Source organism: Diadema setosum, chromosome 19 (genome assembly GCF_964275005.1).
Source record: "Diadema setosum chromosome 19, eeDiaSeto1, whole genome shotgun sequence".
Lineage (NCBI taxonomy): Eukaryota > Metazoa > Echinodermata > Echinoidea > Diadematoida > Diadematidae > Diadema > Diadema setosum.
Window position 1 is genome coordinate 23,063,429 of NC_092703.1, and position 18,705 is coordinate 23,082,133.

The window sequence follows — 18,705 nt, forward strand, 5'->3', positions numbered from 1 at the left end:
TCAAAATTTGGTGACATCCCTGAGAACGGAGCTACCAGCCTCAAAGGCGTGGGTGAGCTGAGCGACTTGCTGGGCGACAACCTTCCATCGACCGTACTGGTCGGGATCGTCGTCGATGTCTTGTAGAGCATCAATGATTCCCGGAAACACTCCCGACGGGACCACCTCGTCGCTCCGAGAAGATGTTTCGCGTGGCGAGAACGCCAAGTGCCTGTTGAAAGTTATAAATCCATTATTATGCCTATTCACGAGCATGTCGAAATATAAGTGACCTGTAGCTAGAAAATATTAATAATTACTTCCAATTACTTAAATCAACTTATTGCATGCATCGCTATATCTGTATACAGTTGCTATATCAGACAAGTAAGCTTTTTAGTCGTCAGGTTCGATCGTTCTTATAAAAGCAATCATAAAGTTTTAATCATTTTGTTCTAAATGCATATTATGGCGTTCGATATAAAAAGAGACGATATTGGAACTTTTTTGGAATTAAAGAAAACATGGTCCCAAGGATAAAAATATATAAGGCAGTGGCTAGATGTCGAGCCATCATTTCTCTTTTCGTTTTCATTTTGAAACATTATCATTTTGACAAAAAATTTTATTGTAATAATTCTTTTCTGAAAAATAAAGAAAACCGACAGCCAGAATGAAGACACAGAAATTATGAAGCATTCCATTTCATCTGTGATCATTTCACTTGCAGTAGTATAGATCTAAATGCAGAACTACCTCATACAGTGTCATGGTTTCTATGATGACTAACTAGTAATATTCATGACGTCACTGAACACGCTCATCCACAGCTGATATTGGGGACTTTGAGCAGGAATTTGGACTACAAAATAACGAAATCAATTGCCTATCCATAGGTAGAGCAAACGTGTCTCCAACCCATGGAGACAAACGATGTGTGTTAAGATTATGAATATGCATAATATATTGAATAATAATGATAATAATAATATCCCCCATGACTATGAATATGAATAGAATAAATTTATTGGATCGACATTAGCAGTGGCCCGGAACAGTTAAAATTGGCCAACAAAATAAAAAATATATATAATTATACTATATTTTGTTGGTTCTATTAAGATTGAATGTGGATTGTAACTTTTACTTTTTTTTCGGGCCACTACACAGGATTTTTTTTTCGAACCACTAGAATCTTAGACTTAAAGATTTCAGTGACCCGAACTGACCACGTCACACAAACACACACACACACACACACGTACGCACATACTCAAGTTTTACATCTAACAGTGAACTAAATATTCGGTATCTTTCGTGTTTGATGTAAAAGTACACCGTTTCTGTTGTCACTATCCATTCTGAAATTAGCAAGATATGGGGGGGGGGGTAGTTATTGTTGTTTAGTTTTTGTTTGTTGCAAACTCCGCCCAAAGTTTCTTAAAGGCAAGCTCGAAACGACGTCCACATGACTACATGTGGCAGGAGTTTGAACATCATTATTTAGTTCAGAGAGCAAAGTACGTGTACTGCAATATTTGAAATTGAGCAACTGGAATGTTCATCAAACTTAGTCCATTCTTAGTCCAAACGCAAGACAACACCAAGGGAACTCCGTTGTGTACCCTTCCCTGTAAGTAGCCATCTATAAAAGTACATGCTGTGGGCACGTGGTGTGGACGTATCATCTATACCTGTCCAGCCGGTCCTCTCCGGGAAGATCCCCGAGAAAAGCCTTGTCGAGAAGCATCAGCTGGTCATTGACTTGTCTCACGGCAAGAGTGCTTGTAGGAGACAGCAGGAAAAAGAGAGAAAACGTTTTTGAATAGAGAACACTAATTTTAATACGTAAATTCTTATATACTCGTATCTCACTTTCTATCACTTTTACTTGTTTGCATTATATGACGCAATGGCTATTGTATGTACATTAATGAATGACGCCAAAGACGAATGCACGAATAAACACGATAAAAGAAAAACATCGTCAAAATGAACACTTCATGATAAACCAAATGAACAAAACTACATGTATTATGTCCATGGTCTATTACCTTAAGAACGTAACTGAATTCTCGATTCCACCTTGGGTATACAATAGCAAAGAACTGAAACTTCAAGGGTTTTTTTTTTATATACAAAATCCTACAAAATCAGAAACCTCGTATATCTGAGCAATTCTTTAAGATTTTTTTTTTTTCATTGTGCCATATCGCAAATTTGTACCTTCTCTCACTCTCTTAATCTCTCTTTATTTGTTCGCCGCTGTTTCTAAATTCCTCTTTAAAGTTTTACCTCGTGGTATCCACTGAAGACAGTCGATTCTGGAAGTCATTGCAGACATCTGAAAATTCGAAGACTGCTCTTTCCAAAGGCTCTTAAAAAAAAAAGTCAAATCAATTTCAATTTCAATTTCAAATCACTTTCTCATTCCTCTATGAAAAAAAAAAAAAAAACGTTATAACAAAGTAAAGTGAAACACAATATCCGGCTAGGACCCACAATGGCGTATTATATACAAACAGATAGTACATGGCGGTTAATCTTTGTAAGTTTGGCTCCACTGTATGTATATACTTAATTTTAACAATAATAATGGGTTGATCGTATATCCCAGTTTTGAACGGAGTGTAAAGACTGAGATAAGGAGCACGGATGCAAAGATAGGACCAAAATATAGAAAACATGAGAACAAGACAAGAATACCTGGGGATATAGCAGATTCTTGTCAAATACAGACAAGGAAAAACAAACAAACCACATGCTGAAGACGGATGAAAAGTAAGCTGTTTCATCAATCGAGAGAAACACTGCGATTCATATATATCAGGGAGGTAGGTCTCTTCCCACCTCCCTGGATATCGTGCTAACCGATTAAACTATACAACAAATTGTGTGCATGGCACTGAATCGCTAAACCCAAAGCGATATGCCCCAATGCAGAAGGCTTTGTGAAATTTAGCAAATTGTAATGTAAGAATTTTAAATATGTAACTTTATTTTCTTTGCTTAATTTTTTCTTAATTGTCCGTTTAAAAATCTTCGTTTCTAACATTTAACACTCAAAAAGATTACGCAACACACGTTTACACGAAAAAAAAAGGATGTTTCGAAATTTGCATAATATAACCTTCATAATGAAATATCATTTCTTCTAATCACGATTTTAATGCACAGTCACCCATTCTACCATGTCGATTGTCTTTCAATCTGTGAAGGAAAGTTTGATTACCCCTTCCCTTCCAGTTGGCATTCAACGGTTTGCTCGTTGGTTTTTTGTTTGTTTGTTTTTTTCGAAAGAAAGCGTAAGCTTCCTTGAATGAATTTTACCCATTGATATGCCATGGTCCGCCATATTTTGAGCTTGAGAGCTGTCGTTGAGACGTAAATACATTCCTCGAAGATCACTCGCGTAGAGAGTTACGTCAAACGGCAACACGAGGGAATCGGCCAAGATTCGCGCCATTTCTCCGAAAGTTCGAGAGATCGCTTGGTGGAACTTGTACTCCGGATCGATGTAGGTTTCCATGAGTCTCACCGTCTCGTACGCCGTGTGGTACAGGGAGTAGAAGCTCAGCTGCAGCGTGTCCTGCAGTGGTATGATCGGTTTCAAATCGACAGTATGTTTACGATTGGTAGGCCTATATGTTTAACATTTTCAGTGATTGTTTTGTCATGTTTGACCTGTGATTTTAAGTACTTAAGAGGTGTCGCAGGTGATTTAAAAAAAAGACAAAAAAACCCAGTGTGTATGTGTGTATGTGTGTCACTGTGTGCGTGATTGTGTGTGTGTGACTGTGTGTTTGTCCAATCCGACTTTGTGTGTCAAATTGCAGTTTTTGTGTGGATTGCTGTGGATGGGTTGTCATGAGTGATTTTGTGTGTGTTTGTGTGTGTGTATGTGTGTGTGTGCGTAGAGGATAAGTTGTTTGGGTTGTCTTCCAGTAGTGCTTTGTTTGTTTGTTTATTTCTTTGTTTGTTTATTCACAATGAAATCACAAACTAACAGTAATGATACATAGAAAACTGACGATAAACGGATGGATTGCCCTGCTCAGCTCGGCCTTCATGGTCGTGCCTTTGAGAATGATATCAATTGATTTTCAATTGATTTTGTGCTATGTAAATGCTCTTTGTATATATACTGAACTTATAACTTATAACTTATAATTTATGTGTTACTTTACATTATCATTGATGGATGTTGTAGACACAACACTGTATTATTTGTGTGGAAACCTAATAAATGAAATGAAATATACATATACATATATATATATATATATATATATATATATATATACAGTAAATATCTTCTTTGATTCTCACCACACTCTAGTAGATCAATTCATACAAAACTGATATATCTGTTTTGGAATGTTCCTCACAATATAACACCCCTTGAAATAAGGACACTCTTTAAAATCATTTGATAGACGTCACCTTACCCTATCATAGAAGTAGAAGCCATCTATGCAGGGTACTCCCACTCGTTTCTCGAAGCTCACGTAGTCGGACCCAGCACCAATCTTATACACGCTTTGTGAGAGATAGGTATTGAGGTATGGTGACGAAATTATGACTATTTTTCAAGGAAAGCGTGCCCTTAATTGCTGTTGCTTTATGCATTGATCTCTTCTTAAAGAATTACTGATAAGTAAAAGGTGTCAATTTAATGTATAAGCACTTAGCTTCTCTCCCTCGCTAACTCTTTTAGTGTTCTTTTCTTAAGTTTGTTCAGTGAAATATAAATCAATCGTATCGTTGACAATCAATAGTTAATACAGGAAAACAAGTGCAGCGTTCTGTCCTTGAACTCATTAACGCTAATTGATCAGCACGCCTTGCATGGCTGTGCACATACACACACGCACAAACACAGGTACATTATACGCACTTTCACAAAAATAACTGTGGCTTTTCCTTCATTCTTGTGATTTTCTATATCCGCTCATAATTTGGATCCATTTTTTTTTAAATTTCATTCAAGTAAGACAAGTACATCAACAAGGATATATCATGTCCGCTTGGAGAAGGATAAATACCTCAGGATATTTTAAAGAGAAGGAGAAAGATAAATACCTCAAGATATTTTTAAGATATTTCCTTTTGGGATGGGAGGAGGATGGGGTGCCCTTCAAATATCTTTTTGTCCCTTTATGATAAGCTTTATAGTTGTTACCAGGACGTAAGTATTTGATAGATTATTTTGTAAATTAGTACTAGTAATTTAAGTATAGAAAAAGTAACTTAATGCAATTATTCAATGGACGCGTCATCATCAATGTATGCAACACTGAGCTTTATTCAAATTCATGATAATTCAGTTCATTCTTATTTACGTCGATATAGGGCAATTTGTCAGTCAATTGCAACACTGAGCTTATTTTAACCTTCGTTACGATTAAAATTTATACTCTTGCCATTGAAAAAAAAAAAAAAAAAAAAAAAACTCACGCGGGGAGATCAGGGTTTTCCGAATCTGGCAGGCGTTCTCGCATGGTGTCGTACACAGTCCTTCTCGTATCGGATGGGTCTGGGTCCTCAACCTAAGAGATATAGCACAAGAACAACAACAGCAAGAAAAGAAGTATCAACACTGAAGATATCATAAAAAAGCACTACAGCATCAACAACGGCTGTCGTCTGTTGACGATATCAACCGTTTCATTAAACGCAGTGGAAAAAAAAATGAATTATGCTCTTTTTACTCTCATTACGTTGAAGGATTTCAATCCAAAGTACTGTTGTATGTATAATGTGTTTTCAATTTATGAGACATATTATTCATGGACAAAAATAAAAGCGTTTAGACTTGGCATTTCAAAAATAAAACATTCAAAGAGACGAAGCGATAGAAGATTATCCTGTTTCCTCGCCGCGAAAAGAATGAACGCGAAAATCAATGCACAGGGCACATTAGTTTTGTTTGTCAACGTATTATCTTTCCTACTAAATGCTTTTTTTTTTATGATTCACAGAAGAAGAAATACAGTTATTTCTTAAATGGGCGTAAATATTTCTTATATCCTATCCGACTTGAAGATATGACTTGACAATAAAAAGCGACTGCTGCTATATATAGACAGCGAAGATGATTGTGCGTATTATATCACCAGTATATGAACGTGTAAACATAATCATGATAATCATTGATAACCATACTGTGTACTTATGTGCATAATTATTTTACTATTTGTATAGTAATAAAGCTAGAATGAGATTGAATAATAAATGACAGACACAGAGACCCACATACAGACATTAATTTAAGTATGTGGATATAGATAGATAGAGAGGGGGATATACGGTTACCTTCTTCGATGACGCCCTAAATCAATATGAAATGACTAGTTTACCTTACTGGTGGCTTCGTACACAACCGGTCTGAGATGAGGCGTGGCATATGCCCGGAGGTAGAAGTTGTCTGGAGCTGCATCAGCAGGCGAATAAAGTATGTGAGCAAATGTGTGTGAAAAATTTACATGATTTTATACCCATTGTTAAAAAGAGTAATGACGGGCAGCGCGTGGTAAAACTCCGCTAAGAAACATTAAAACAAATTGACTGATTTCAACCTACTTTGTTTGTGTCTCCTCTGTTACCGCCTTCCTTCTTTTTGTGTGGTACGTTTTTTTTTTTTTCAAAATAGAGGCCAAACAAGTGTTAAAATCAATTGGAAAACTTAATCTAATAATGCTATTCATTATTTTGAAGCTTGTTTCATCTATCTCTCTGTACCTTAACCTGTTCCCTGTGAGATTCTCACAGACTGTCCAAGACCAATGAGTTTGTTTCTAGTTGATCATGGGTTAGTCAATGCAATTCAATTAAATTCAGTTTTCGTCCACAGAACATATAAAAATTACTAATGATCTTATACACTTAGATTCGCTGTTTAATATTGCATTAGAGGTAATTAACTAATTAAAATAACTGTGTTTGTGGTTTTAAACCAAACCTGTTACTTTATCGTTATGATCGCAATCCTCTCAATAATCTTTCCTATAGCATAACACTTTTTAGAACCTGTTTGCTTTTATCCATGCTTTCATGATTTTTTAAAGTCACTTCTGATACTTATTTTTTCAAATTAATGCTTGTTAACCTGAGGACAAAGGAAAGCAAGGAAATGCAGTGGGGTGACTAAACACGCGCAGAAAACAAACCCAAAACTGCGATGTCGAGATTGAGATATGCCACAGCTCTGTCGGCGAGAATTCGGTTGAACTCCTGTGTGAAGACAATCAATGTTGAAGGAATTACTTGCAGAATGAAATCTGATAGAGTGACATCAAAGACATTGACTACTGGACATCACAACTCGTGCTTGTAATCACCATCTGGCTTGATCGACCAAGTATTCTTCTAAACACAAGCTTATAGAATCATCAAGGGAGTACCAAAGTGGTACCGAAACGAATGGCAAAAACGAATCACGTGAAGACAAACAGCCTAGATTCTCGTCGGATATAATCCCTCATTATAGGCTAGCACGTAGGTCAACTCACTTACGGAGGTTTATTATGATGTATAATAATAATATAATATAATATTATAAGAAGGATTGCTTTTTGTCCCTCATGGGACTGCATGGTATGACAGATAAGAATGGTAGACAAGGTTCGGGGGAAGACCTCTTTTCTGTCTTCAGTGAGTTTTATAACTTTATTTAATCATTAATTTTCACACCTTACTAATGTTTGCCAAACTCAAATATCTTCATCCGTTTTGTTCTAATTCATTTTTAATTCCTTTAGTTAAAAATGAAAAGAATAAGGCAGTCACTTTTTTATAAGAGATTTTAGTGAGAGAACACAATTAACAACTTCATTTATGAGACAACGCGTCTCCTTACAAAACTTGGAGGAAAAGGACTCAGTGCGACATGCTTTGCAAAGATTCTCGTTTCTCTGTGACTTGAAGCAAATCGAATGTGGTTTTCATGCAGGATGTAGGTAATATGTTATTGTTTTATTCCTAGAAATTGCAGTTTCACCGAATCTCTACTTTTAAGGATATCGTTGTAGAAAGTCCAAGTGTAACTTTTTGGGGGGCATACGGTACAAGGAATCTGAAGTTGATGATATCGTAAGCATTGGAATTATAGGTGAAAGCGAATCCGAGACTCTTGCCGCGCTATGTGGACGATGCTCTAAATTCGCCTATGACAACGTCCTACGATATGCAAACTAGTGTATAACCATGCAGGGACTCGATTCAGTCCTGATTGACTCACCTCAGTCCACTCAATAGAGCCAATCAACCCGAACTCTTCCGCCCCAAAAGAGAGGAACATCAGAGTACGTCTCGGACGCCAACCTTGTGGTGATTGTCACAATTCGTTACCACGTAGAGAATAACAGCAAGAGGGGCGTAACGAGGCATAAAGGAAATCGACAGAGAAAATAAAGCAAAAAATAGACAGACAAACAAACATAGAAAGAGAGAAAGCAAGAACACTCGATTACCAATGAGGTACTGTATACATTAATGTTTCATAATTTTTCATCTTGTAGTACATAAATCTTCAGGTCCGTGGATGGATTTTTTTTTTTATTTTACTGTGGTCCTTGAGCAGGGAAACTAATATTCTGAAAAACCCAAATGGAATTATACTGAAAGATATCTGACAAAGAGGCTTACATAAATATTTCAGAAATATGGCAATGTCATATTATTCCATTACAATACCAATTTCTTAATAAGTTCACCTGTGTAGAATTTATGCATGCTTCCTTCCTTTGTTCTGCTTCATTGAGCCCAAACTCATGCATTCTTATGCTGCCATGTCATCATTTTGTTCATTGTGATTGGCTTACGTTTATGTGTGGTTGTATGAAATGTATGCTATTATGTTGAACTAAATTGGATTAATGAATATGGCCTATAATTACAATATCATTCATAATATTTGATACGTGCGTTTAGGAGCTGAAGACCCAAGGTTATGACAAGCAACACAAACTGATAAACCAGTTTGTCACTGATGATGGATGATACCCAGACAAAAAAAAAAAAAAAAAAAAAAAAAAAAAAAAAAAAACTCGTCTTCTTTTTTCAACATGCCGAACACACGTGATATTTCCATGAGACACGCCGTTCCGCTGGTCGGGTCCACGGATCCAAGAACCCACGCATCGCGATGGTTTCCAATAAGCACGTAACGATCTGATTCGGGACCAACGAAAGGCGGAGTACATGATAAAGAGATATCACTAGCCTTAGTTATGGCGCTATAACTGACCATAAATAAATTGTACATAGAACGTATGTTGTATGTAACGACGTCGAAATCTCTTCAAATTGTTTACTCTAGCGACCAAGAAGTACTAATGTCTGGAATGAGATTAACTTTTCCGCTATCACTGTATGTTTGCTAACGGGTTTGTTATAAAATTGTACAGTTGAAAGCGCAAAGAGATATCAATTTATGGGTGGAAATCTTGTGAAGCTGTTTGTCATGCCGGGTTAATTCTTTATAAAGTATTCTTTATCAATTGATTTGTCCCGTTGTGGAACTTTCAAACAGGTTCGATTATTGTTAAGCCTTGAGAAGTGACATCATTTATTGTATACAGTATTATAGGCCTATCTGAATCGTTATGTTCTAAGTCTACCTTTAAGGTGATTGCAATAACTAATACAGGTATAATACATCTAAAAACACTACCTGGTCATTGGATGGATTGGACCTTTAACCTTTCCAAGGTTCTCCCTTTTTGCCATGGAAACACTCACCTGGCTCAATCTCGCCACGTATGATGCCAACTGTGTTGTAGGTCCAGTATAAGTCGGATACAGAATTTACAACCACGCGGGTCCTCCTACAGAAGACGCATAAAAAGCAAATTTAACTATTCTGTTGACAAATAGACGAAGACGACGGGATCACAAGACTTCCACAAAAAGTGTATCACAGAGGTATACAGTCATGATTATTTACACATTGTTTTAGCATAGGCGTACACGTGGTATATAACAACATTTTTTTTCTCTGATTTGTGCTTTGTCTCCTTGTTATAATTTATCTTATTTTTGTTTTGCTGAATCAAATATGTTTTGTGTTTGCCCATGGACATGTGCAATGTCTGAAATCGCCGCCTGAAATAACCATAATGATAATAATAATAATAATAATAATAATAATAATAATAAAAATAATAATAATAATAATAATAATGATAATAATAATAATCCCGCATGGGACAAAAACTTACATCCCTGCGTATGGGATATTGAATCCAGGACCCACTGGATAGGTGCTGTTTAGTCCGCCTCTCCAATCTTCTTTAGGCGATGGACCGGCCATGGCACTGAAACCAGCAACAGTTTTGGAGGAAAAGATGCTTGGGCAATTAAACATACATATTACAGCTGCGACAGCACAGCACAAAATGACCTAACATTTACAACTCCTCAAATATGAAAAGGGGAGCAAACTTTTTATTACTCATTTTCCCATTAATTTTGTTAATTTTTAATGCTATTTTTCTGTTATCTAACAAATATATATATATATATATATATATATATATATATATACTAATAGAATTAATCAACAGAACATTAGACAGGATATAACTTCGTAATCAAGAGAAAATACAATTGTTCAATCATGAAATGTGAGGAACCTACTTAAGCTGCAACATAGCTTGTATCGTACACAGCTCCCAAGATGAGAATGTTGAGGTCTTATCAAACAAACAACATATTAATGACAAGAACATTGAAAGGAACGAGCAAGACGAAGAGGATAAGTGATAACATACCGAGAGAGCCGCCCGTAATACGCTTACAAAGATTTGTCGTCACCCGAGTACCGGTAGGTATTGATATATGATATATGTATTACATAATAGTAATATTACATTATAATATTATATTATATAATTCTGTACTACATTATATTGTATTATATTGTATTACATATTAATTTATAAAACATTTATAGATTTAGCGCTGAAGCCAAAATATCGGTTCAATTTTTCCTGATTGATTGATTCTTCCAACTCGTGTTTATCTTCTCATTTTCATCGCCATCACTACCACAGTGCTCTCCGCGAATGCGCATGAAAAAAATCATTATGTACTATTTTCGCCAAAGAAAGGTTTACCTGAGCAGAGTGAAGGCATCTCGAAAGCTGATTGGTTGGACTGGAATCTTGGGCAGGTCAGTCTCGTTTAGCAGTCTCCGGTGGGCAAACTCTTTTGTGAGAGAATAGTTCAGAAGAAAATTGATACATTTTTTTTTCTTTTTGTTGAACAGCTTAACAGAGATGTTTTTAAAAATCACAAAATACAGGAATCGATGTGTTCCTCCCCTATTATCACATATCTAGGAACAATATTATAGTTAACAGATTAAGAATATTAGTTTTTGTTGTTTCTGGTGTTGTTGTGATCTCTATGATAGGGACTTGATTAACATAATGTTGAATTCGTTATTGTTTGCAAAATGTGTCTATGGTTATGCAGCCTATATAATCTAGCGTGACGAATGCGTTTATTCTATAATTAACACAAAATATCATAGAAATCGCAATCAACCGTATTCCTTTAGTAAAATATATGATATTCAGTATCTTCGTAACGACAGGAAAGATTTTGGGGAACGTGTTTTTTTTTTTTTTATTCACATTAATAAATTCTTGCGTCGAGTTATTTATTTTCATGCTACTATAAAATCATTTAATAACTATCATTTACCTTTTTTGTTTACAACACGCCAAGTGATAACATATTGATTATAATAATGGAAAAAAAAAGATGATAGTGATGGTTATAATGAAAACAACAATGATTATGATGATAATGATTATGATAATAATATAAAACACAAAAACATACGAACAGCAATACATTCTACATTCACACTCACACACATAATTATATTAGAGAAGGCATTTACCTTTAGCGGGATAGCCCAGGGTTAAGGGATCTCCAAAGTACCTGCTGATGGAGCCAACCTGCACTGCAGTGTCGGGTAGGAATCTACCATCGGGATAAGGGAGACCCACATCAGGAGGAACGGAATAGTCGCCAGGGTCAGCATAAAACAGCATCGCAGCAATGCCATATTTCTCTGCGACAGCGATCTGTTGATGAATCCATTCGTTTTTCTATAAGTCAGCGGTGTCTTTCTTCTTTACTTTTATGATATCATGCAGAGGACTTCTGTAAAAAGAATTTTACTTGAACATTTTACAGAACTTCCCAAAACAGCATTCTTAACATCATGGTCTAAAGTATTTCGTAGATATGCACACGAATAGACATAATAATCATTTATATAATCTTACATAATACAATATATATATATATATATATCATAATGAGAGAATAACGGGTTAAGTACTATTTTAAACATTGTACAGATAATGCAAAATAATAAACATATGATATATATATATATATATATATATATATACATATATATATACACATACAGTATGTATGTATATATATATATATATATATATATATATACATACAGTATGTGTGTAGGTGTAGATAGATATATAGAAAGATAGATAGACAGATAGATAGATAGATAGATAGATAGATAGATAGATATTTTTTGTGTGAGAAATAATATTCCCGTATAAATAGGGGGCGTTGCATTGAAAATAAAACAAAGACAAAGATATACGATGAAGATGTGAGATGAAGAGACACAAATAAACTGGCTTGGAGGAGAAAAAAAGATCAGCCCCGTGAAAGTGCGACATTTTCCTTTTAGTATATGAGTAATTTCCCATCAGAAGCGTTGAGATGATTTGACAAAATATTTTCGCTAATATACGTTGTTAAAGCAATATCTCCGTTTCTGGCTTTAGATAGTTAAAAGAAAATCACAATCAGTATAATTATCATTTTTGTCGGTGTTATTGTTGTATATCATCATCACCGTCGTCAGCCTATTTGCCATTGTATTGCATTCAGTTACGAAAAAAGAGAAGGCTGAAAATCCATCATATCTGAATGACAGAAAAAAAATGAAATCAAATTCTAAATTACTGAAACTAACTTTCATAAAGTGATCAGTTCCGCCAATTCTGGAGAGGACGATTTTGCCGGTGAAGTTGGCACCTGGATCCAGTTCGTTTATAATGTATTCATAGTCCTTCAGGAAAATTCAGGAAAATAAAAATAGTGATGACATGAATAGATTTACCATTGAAACATTTTCCACGTGACGTCACAAAGGTTCAGAGGGCACAGGTGTCCCTGAGATCTCCCGCGCATCCGTCAAGCTGAGAATGACGTGAGCGCCCTCTGAATTGAGACTACACAATATCATTATACATGTGTATGAAGTTGTAGGATAAATTATGACTGCTTCATTTTGATGCGACTAATTCAAAATTGCGAATAGGAGTATAGTTCAGAAGCAATAGAAATATACAAATACAGAAAACCCGTAACATATCTGACTTCTATCGGTGATTAAGTTTTACCTTTTCTTAGGCCCAATACGTGTAAGGGAAATCTACTCAAATACGCGGATTTAGTGCATTATGCCGACATCAAATTAGCCGAACACATCAGTGTAGTTTGAGGGAAATCAGGCGATCCGTTCAGAAGTTGCAAAGTTTTACAACTTTGATTAAAACCCTGTGCAGTCATCGTTAGTTAAGACGACTATACTAATAACGTGATGTCACAATATGGGAACAATTAAAGTAAAAGGAATTTTGCTTTATTCCATTTGCTAGAATAATGAAAGAGCTCATGATATACCTCCTCAAAAGGCAAGGGGAGTGATGTCACTCTTAACGTTACCAATGTCATAGTCGAGTGAATATATCTTTTAATTCAAAAACTATTTTACTCTAAATTGAATACTCTGGCCATGAAGTTGATGTGTACATGAAATGAATCTCTATACTGACCATGACGTCACCGGTAGCGGAATAAGCACTATAAGGGGCGGGGATGCCGTCCTGCGTTAGCTCCTCCTCACCAAATGGATCCTCCCTGAGAGCTGACGTAAAAACGGCGTTTCCATTGGCAGGGTCGATGATTTGCACCTGTAATCAGGGTTCAACCATTCACTAAAAGGGTTATCAAATGAGGTAAATAATATATCATGAAATGAGAGTCTCGTTTTGGAGAGAGAGAGAGAGAGAGAGAGAGAGCGTTTTCTGCTCTCATAATGTGTAGGATATGAAAATAGTAAACATTGCAACAGCCTATAAGCTTTGGGGCATAATGATGTAATCACATACCTGTAGCACGTTAAAGAAATTCATATCCATTAAGTTCATACCAATAAAACACGACATCGATCAAGTTAAAAAAAATACACAAATAAATTGTTGGATCAACGAACGCAAAGGCAGAAACTTGTCAATACTAATTTGTGTCTGTCATGAAGAATGTTCTGGGCAGAGTCCTCCTATATTATACGAGAACGATCAGTTATTGTAATCTTATTCGAGAGATAAAATAAATGGCTAATGCCTAAACCATATTAAAAATGTACATGTATATATGAATTAAGCTGAGACTTCCTAGTCATTTTTTGTAAAATGATGATAATGATATTGATGATAAAATAAAATAGAAAAATAAAACATCATTACACTTGAATTCTTTTGCTCGTATCTTTCTACGAAAGCAAGTACGCCGCAATAAAATTCAAATCAAATAGGCCTAAAAAGATCTTACACGTCTGGCCCTTTACGGAACATAATCAGTGTAGACAGTCGTTCCCTTTGACTTCAATAACAAATCTGTCTGGTACCTTGTTTGCCAGTTCTTCATTGTCTGCCGAAGGGCTGTGTTGTAGGTAGACCTGGTAAGGGACCAACCTTGCCGAGTCCAGGCCTTGTTCCTGCCAGGTCTGTCTGATATGCTCGGCCCCTTCTCGATCGGCCGCCGTACCGGCTACGTGGGGCTTGCTAGCGTAATATCTGTCAGGTGATAATGCGACCATGATATGGAGCTACTAGTGTTGCGACAGTCATCCCACATTGATGGATTCGTTTCGTTGAGTGTAATTTGATTTCTACCCAAACTTTACTACAAACAAAGTAACAATTTATTCTGTATTACTTTAACACAAAATTGCAGGAACTTTTCTAACGCATTATCAATGGAAAAACAAATAAGCAATCCAAGCTTATCATTTTCTATGGTTGGAAAATTGAGCAAAGAAAATGGGATTCCATCGAAATTTGCTGCCCCCTTCCCCCTGCCCCCCCCCCCCCCCACACAAAAAAAAAAAAAAATCTCAGAAAATCGAATTCACCCATGCATGAGGTCATGTCTGGAAAGATATTACATCTGCATTTATTTCATGTGTATGCTGTTAAGTTTAGTGAACACTGTCAAGTTCTTTTGATGACAGACTTACGTATGCCAAAGAAGAATGAAATGGGACACGGATTATATGGCGTGATACGGGGCAAATCTTGTAGCTAGAAAGCGAATGAAATTTATTGTCATATAAGGTATGCCTGGCTTTATTTGTTTAATCGTTTGTTTGTTTGTTTGTTTGTTTGTTTGCTTGTTTGTTTGTTTCATTCCCATCTGAGAAGATGGCTGGATGACCCACATTTAGTTGCAATATCTGGCCTTCCATGGGTCCAGTTGGATGTAAGGCGGGACCACTTCATCGGGTTAAACACCCTGCACTTTCATTTTAATCTTGAGAATACAGTTACCATATTATCCGTTTGAGCTGAAAATCGATATGGTCCGGCCTTCTCAAACAATCTCAGACCCGTACCCGCTATGTCCCTATAAACTAGTTTGCATTTGGTTGTTATACCCCATCCTTGTCCTCCTTTCCCTCAGTAATGGTTACGGGTTTTGTCCACGCAAGGAGCTTCAGCCCTATTGGAAGTAGTCTTCATGGTTTTTGATATCATTTACCATGTTAACAATTCCAGTTCTGAAGAGATTAGTTGATAATGTGGTTAAACGCTCATTTAGACATTGTGAAATCTCTGATACACGTCACGTGCCCGATACCCACGAGTCATACAGCCCTCGAGCTAGACACTATTCAAGTGGACAAGGCCTACCAGCTCGAAATCAACTGAAATAGGCCCACAAGCTCTGCGATCCAAGAGTTAGACACTACGCAAATAAGCCTCAAGTATTCAAATCTACTGTACATACTGCACTACCTGCCCGACAGGTACCTTCTGAAACACTTCAAGGCCTTCCCACTTATACAGTAATGATTCTATTGAATTGTAAAGAAGAATTTCGTGGTCAATCGTGTCGAAGGCTTTTGAGAAGTCTAAAAGAATACCTTCTTGTGCTCAGGATTATCAAGAGTATAGAGTATGTGTTGTTGTTGTTTTTTTATATCACATGTGAAGACGAAGGATTCTTACAAAACAACATAAATGAATTGTGTGGATCAGGGTTTTGAAAGTGATATTCCCATATCGCACCATGTACAAGTTGGTTTTAACTGTCTCTTTTGAACAAGTATTGCGAAGAAAACAATTGAAGATGGTTTATCAAAATCGAACCAAATAAGAAAATATGAAATTTTACAATATGTTCGAGTGAAAGATTGATATTAATTACAAGACCTTAAAGACAATGAGGGGATGATATCATCTCCTCACACGTGACCCAATGACGCGTACACATGAATATGTCGTATTTTGACATGAAATCATACAGAAACATTTCGATCTTTTCCAGTTCAACATTGTTGCGTGTGTTGCAATAGTCAACTTTAAGGATAAACGCGTGTGTCGTGTTGAATTTATCAACATGAAACATCGGTAAGTCCATGGTGTAATCACCCGTCACTAGTGAGTTCCTCGTTCATTGGGAAATATAGCTCAGGTTTGTCTCTCACAAGAAGTACAGTTTTATTCTTATTTTTTCTACAGATTACAATAGTATGCTTTAGAGGGAAAAAGAAGATGTGAGTGAGTGTTGTGCGAGTGCAGTAGGTGAGTTGAATGTTTGTGTTGGGGCCATTTAATATATGAGTTCTTTAATATATCAATGCAATGATAATAATGAATTCAGACAAAACATAAACAAAATTATATCAATTGTTATATTCCATTTTACTAAATATAGTGATTTAAATATATTCCTTTAAACTATATGTTTGAAAGAGAACAGAGATGTTCGTGTGTTCGGGGAGTCGGGTAAAGCAGTCCACCCTGCAAAAAGTCCGGTGTTAGATAGTGAACACCGAGCTGGTGTTAAATTTTCGGTGCTCATTTATGGTGTTAAATTAACACCCCCGGGTGTCATTTCCAAATTTTAAACTGTTTTTTGAAGAGTTTCTTAGTAACTGCACTTCTTGTTGATTTTTAATTTAAACAAGACGATCAAGAATTTTACGTTGAAATACTAGATTTCTGAAAAAATGTGAAAATAATTTTACACCAAAGTAACACCAGCTGGTGTGGTCCCTTATTGAAGCTGGACGGTGGTTAAACCATTGATATTAACACCAACAAGTATCAAATCAACACCATGTGGTGTCATTTTTTAATTAACACCGGTACAGTGTCAAAATAACACCTGGTACAGTGTCAAATTAACACCACGAAGTGTCAGGTGAACACTTTTCAACACCATCACAGTGCATTTTTAACACCTGTGGGTGTGGTCCTTTATTGAAGTTTGATCGGTGTTAGATTTAACACCCGTGGTGTTAAATCTAACACCCATGTTTTTACAGTGCATGTATCTGGTCCGTGATGCCTCACTGACCTGTAAGCTATAAGGGATTTTAGGACTATTTAGATGAAATCTGTTGAGTGTCTTGTGGGGATGTTTGCATTGTAATCGAAAAAGTTTTGAAAGGACGGTGGCAGCAAATTTTGGGTATATTCACACTGCAAAAAGTCCGGTGTTAAATAGTGAACACCGAGCTGGTGTTAAATTTTCGGTGCTCATTTATGGTGTTAAATTAACACCTACGGGTGTCATTTCCAAATTCTAAACTGTTTTTTGAAGAGTTTCTTAGTAACTGCACTTCTTGTTGATTTTTTATTTAAACAAGACGATCAAGAATTTTACATTAAAAGACTAGATTTTTGAAAAAATGTGAAAATAAATTTACACCAAAGTAACACCAGCTGGTGTGGTCCCTTATTGAAGCTGGACGGGTGTTAAACCATTGATATTAACACCAGCAAATATCAAATCAACACCATGTGGTGTCATTTTTGAATTAACACCAGTACAGTGTCAAAATAACACCAGGTACAGTGTCAAATTAACACCACGAAGTGTCAGGTGAACACTTTTCAACACCATCACAGTGCATTTTTAACACCTGTGGGTGTGGTCCTTTATTGAAGTTTGATCGGTGTTAGATTTAACACCCGTGGTGTTAAATCTAACACCGATGTTTTTACAGTGCATATTCATGTATACAAAAGTTTTAATCTTATGTATATCACCAATTTTTAATGCATATTATATACATAGATATTTAAGCACTTATCAATATTAAATTTTCCTTCGGCTTCTCACCTCAGATTGGCGCGAATATTTTCATTCCGAATCTCGCTCAGAATCCGCTCCGAAATCGACTCGTCCGCCTGTCTGTTTTCTGGATTTGAGTCCCCTCCACCGCCGCTGGTTGCCGAGAAGTAACCGATCAGCACGCCGACACCGATACCTGCGCTAAGAGTGACGACAGCGACGGTCGCGATCAGGAGTCGATTATCCATCCCAAACCGATATTGTTATAGATGAAAATATTCAGAATGTAGTGATCAGTGA

General features: G+C 36.3%; 1 protein-coding gene across 1 annotated transcript; it reads right to left on the reverse strand.

Annotated features, from left to right (window-relative positions):
- On the reverse strand, positions 1-18,653 carry LOC140242347 (putative N-acetylated-alpha-linked acidic dipeptidase). The gene is made up of 18 exons (XM_072322083.1): positions 18,454-18,653; positions 14,729-14,897; positions 13,875-14,012; positions 13,010-13,105; positions 11,891-12,077; positions 11,097-11,187; positions 10,200-10,295; positions 9,721-9,806; positions 9,034-9,150; positions 8,219-8,304; positions 7,149-7,212; positions 6,339-6,406; positions 5,437-5,528; positions 4,428-4,518; positions 3,310-3,568; positions 2,275-2,356; positions 1,674-1,763; positions 1-211 (listed from the first exon to the last, which is right to left on the reverse strand). The coding sequence occupies exons 1-18, from the start codon at positions 18,651-18,653 to the stop codon at positions 1-3; spliced, it is 2,223 nt and encodes a 740-aa protein (XP_072178184.1).
- Between the last annotated feature and the right edge of the window lie 52 nt (positions 18,654-18,705).

Coding starts and splice junctions, on each gene's coding strand:
- LOC140242347 (XM_072322083.1), bottom strand. CDS start 18,653: ATGGATAATCGACTCCTGATCGCGACCGTCGCTGTCGTCACTCTTAGC. Junction 5,529..6,338: donor TGTACGAAGCCACCAGTAAG/GTAAACTAGTCA, acceptor TATATCTCTTAG/GTTGAGGACCCAGACCCATC. Junction 212..1,673: donor GGAGAGGACCGGCTGGACAG/GTATAGATGATA, acceptor AACTTTCAACAG/GCACTTGGCGTTCTCGCCAC.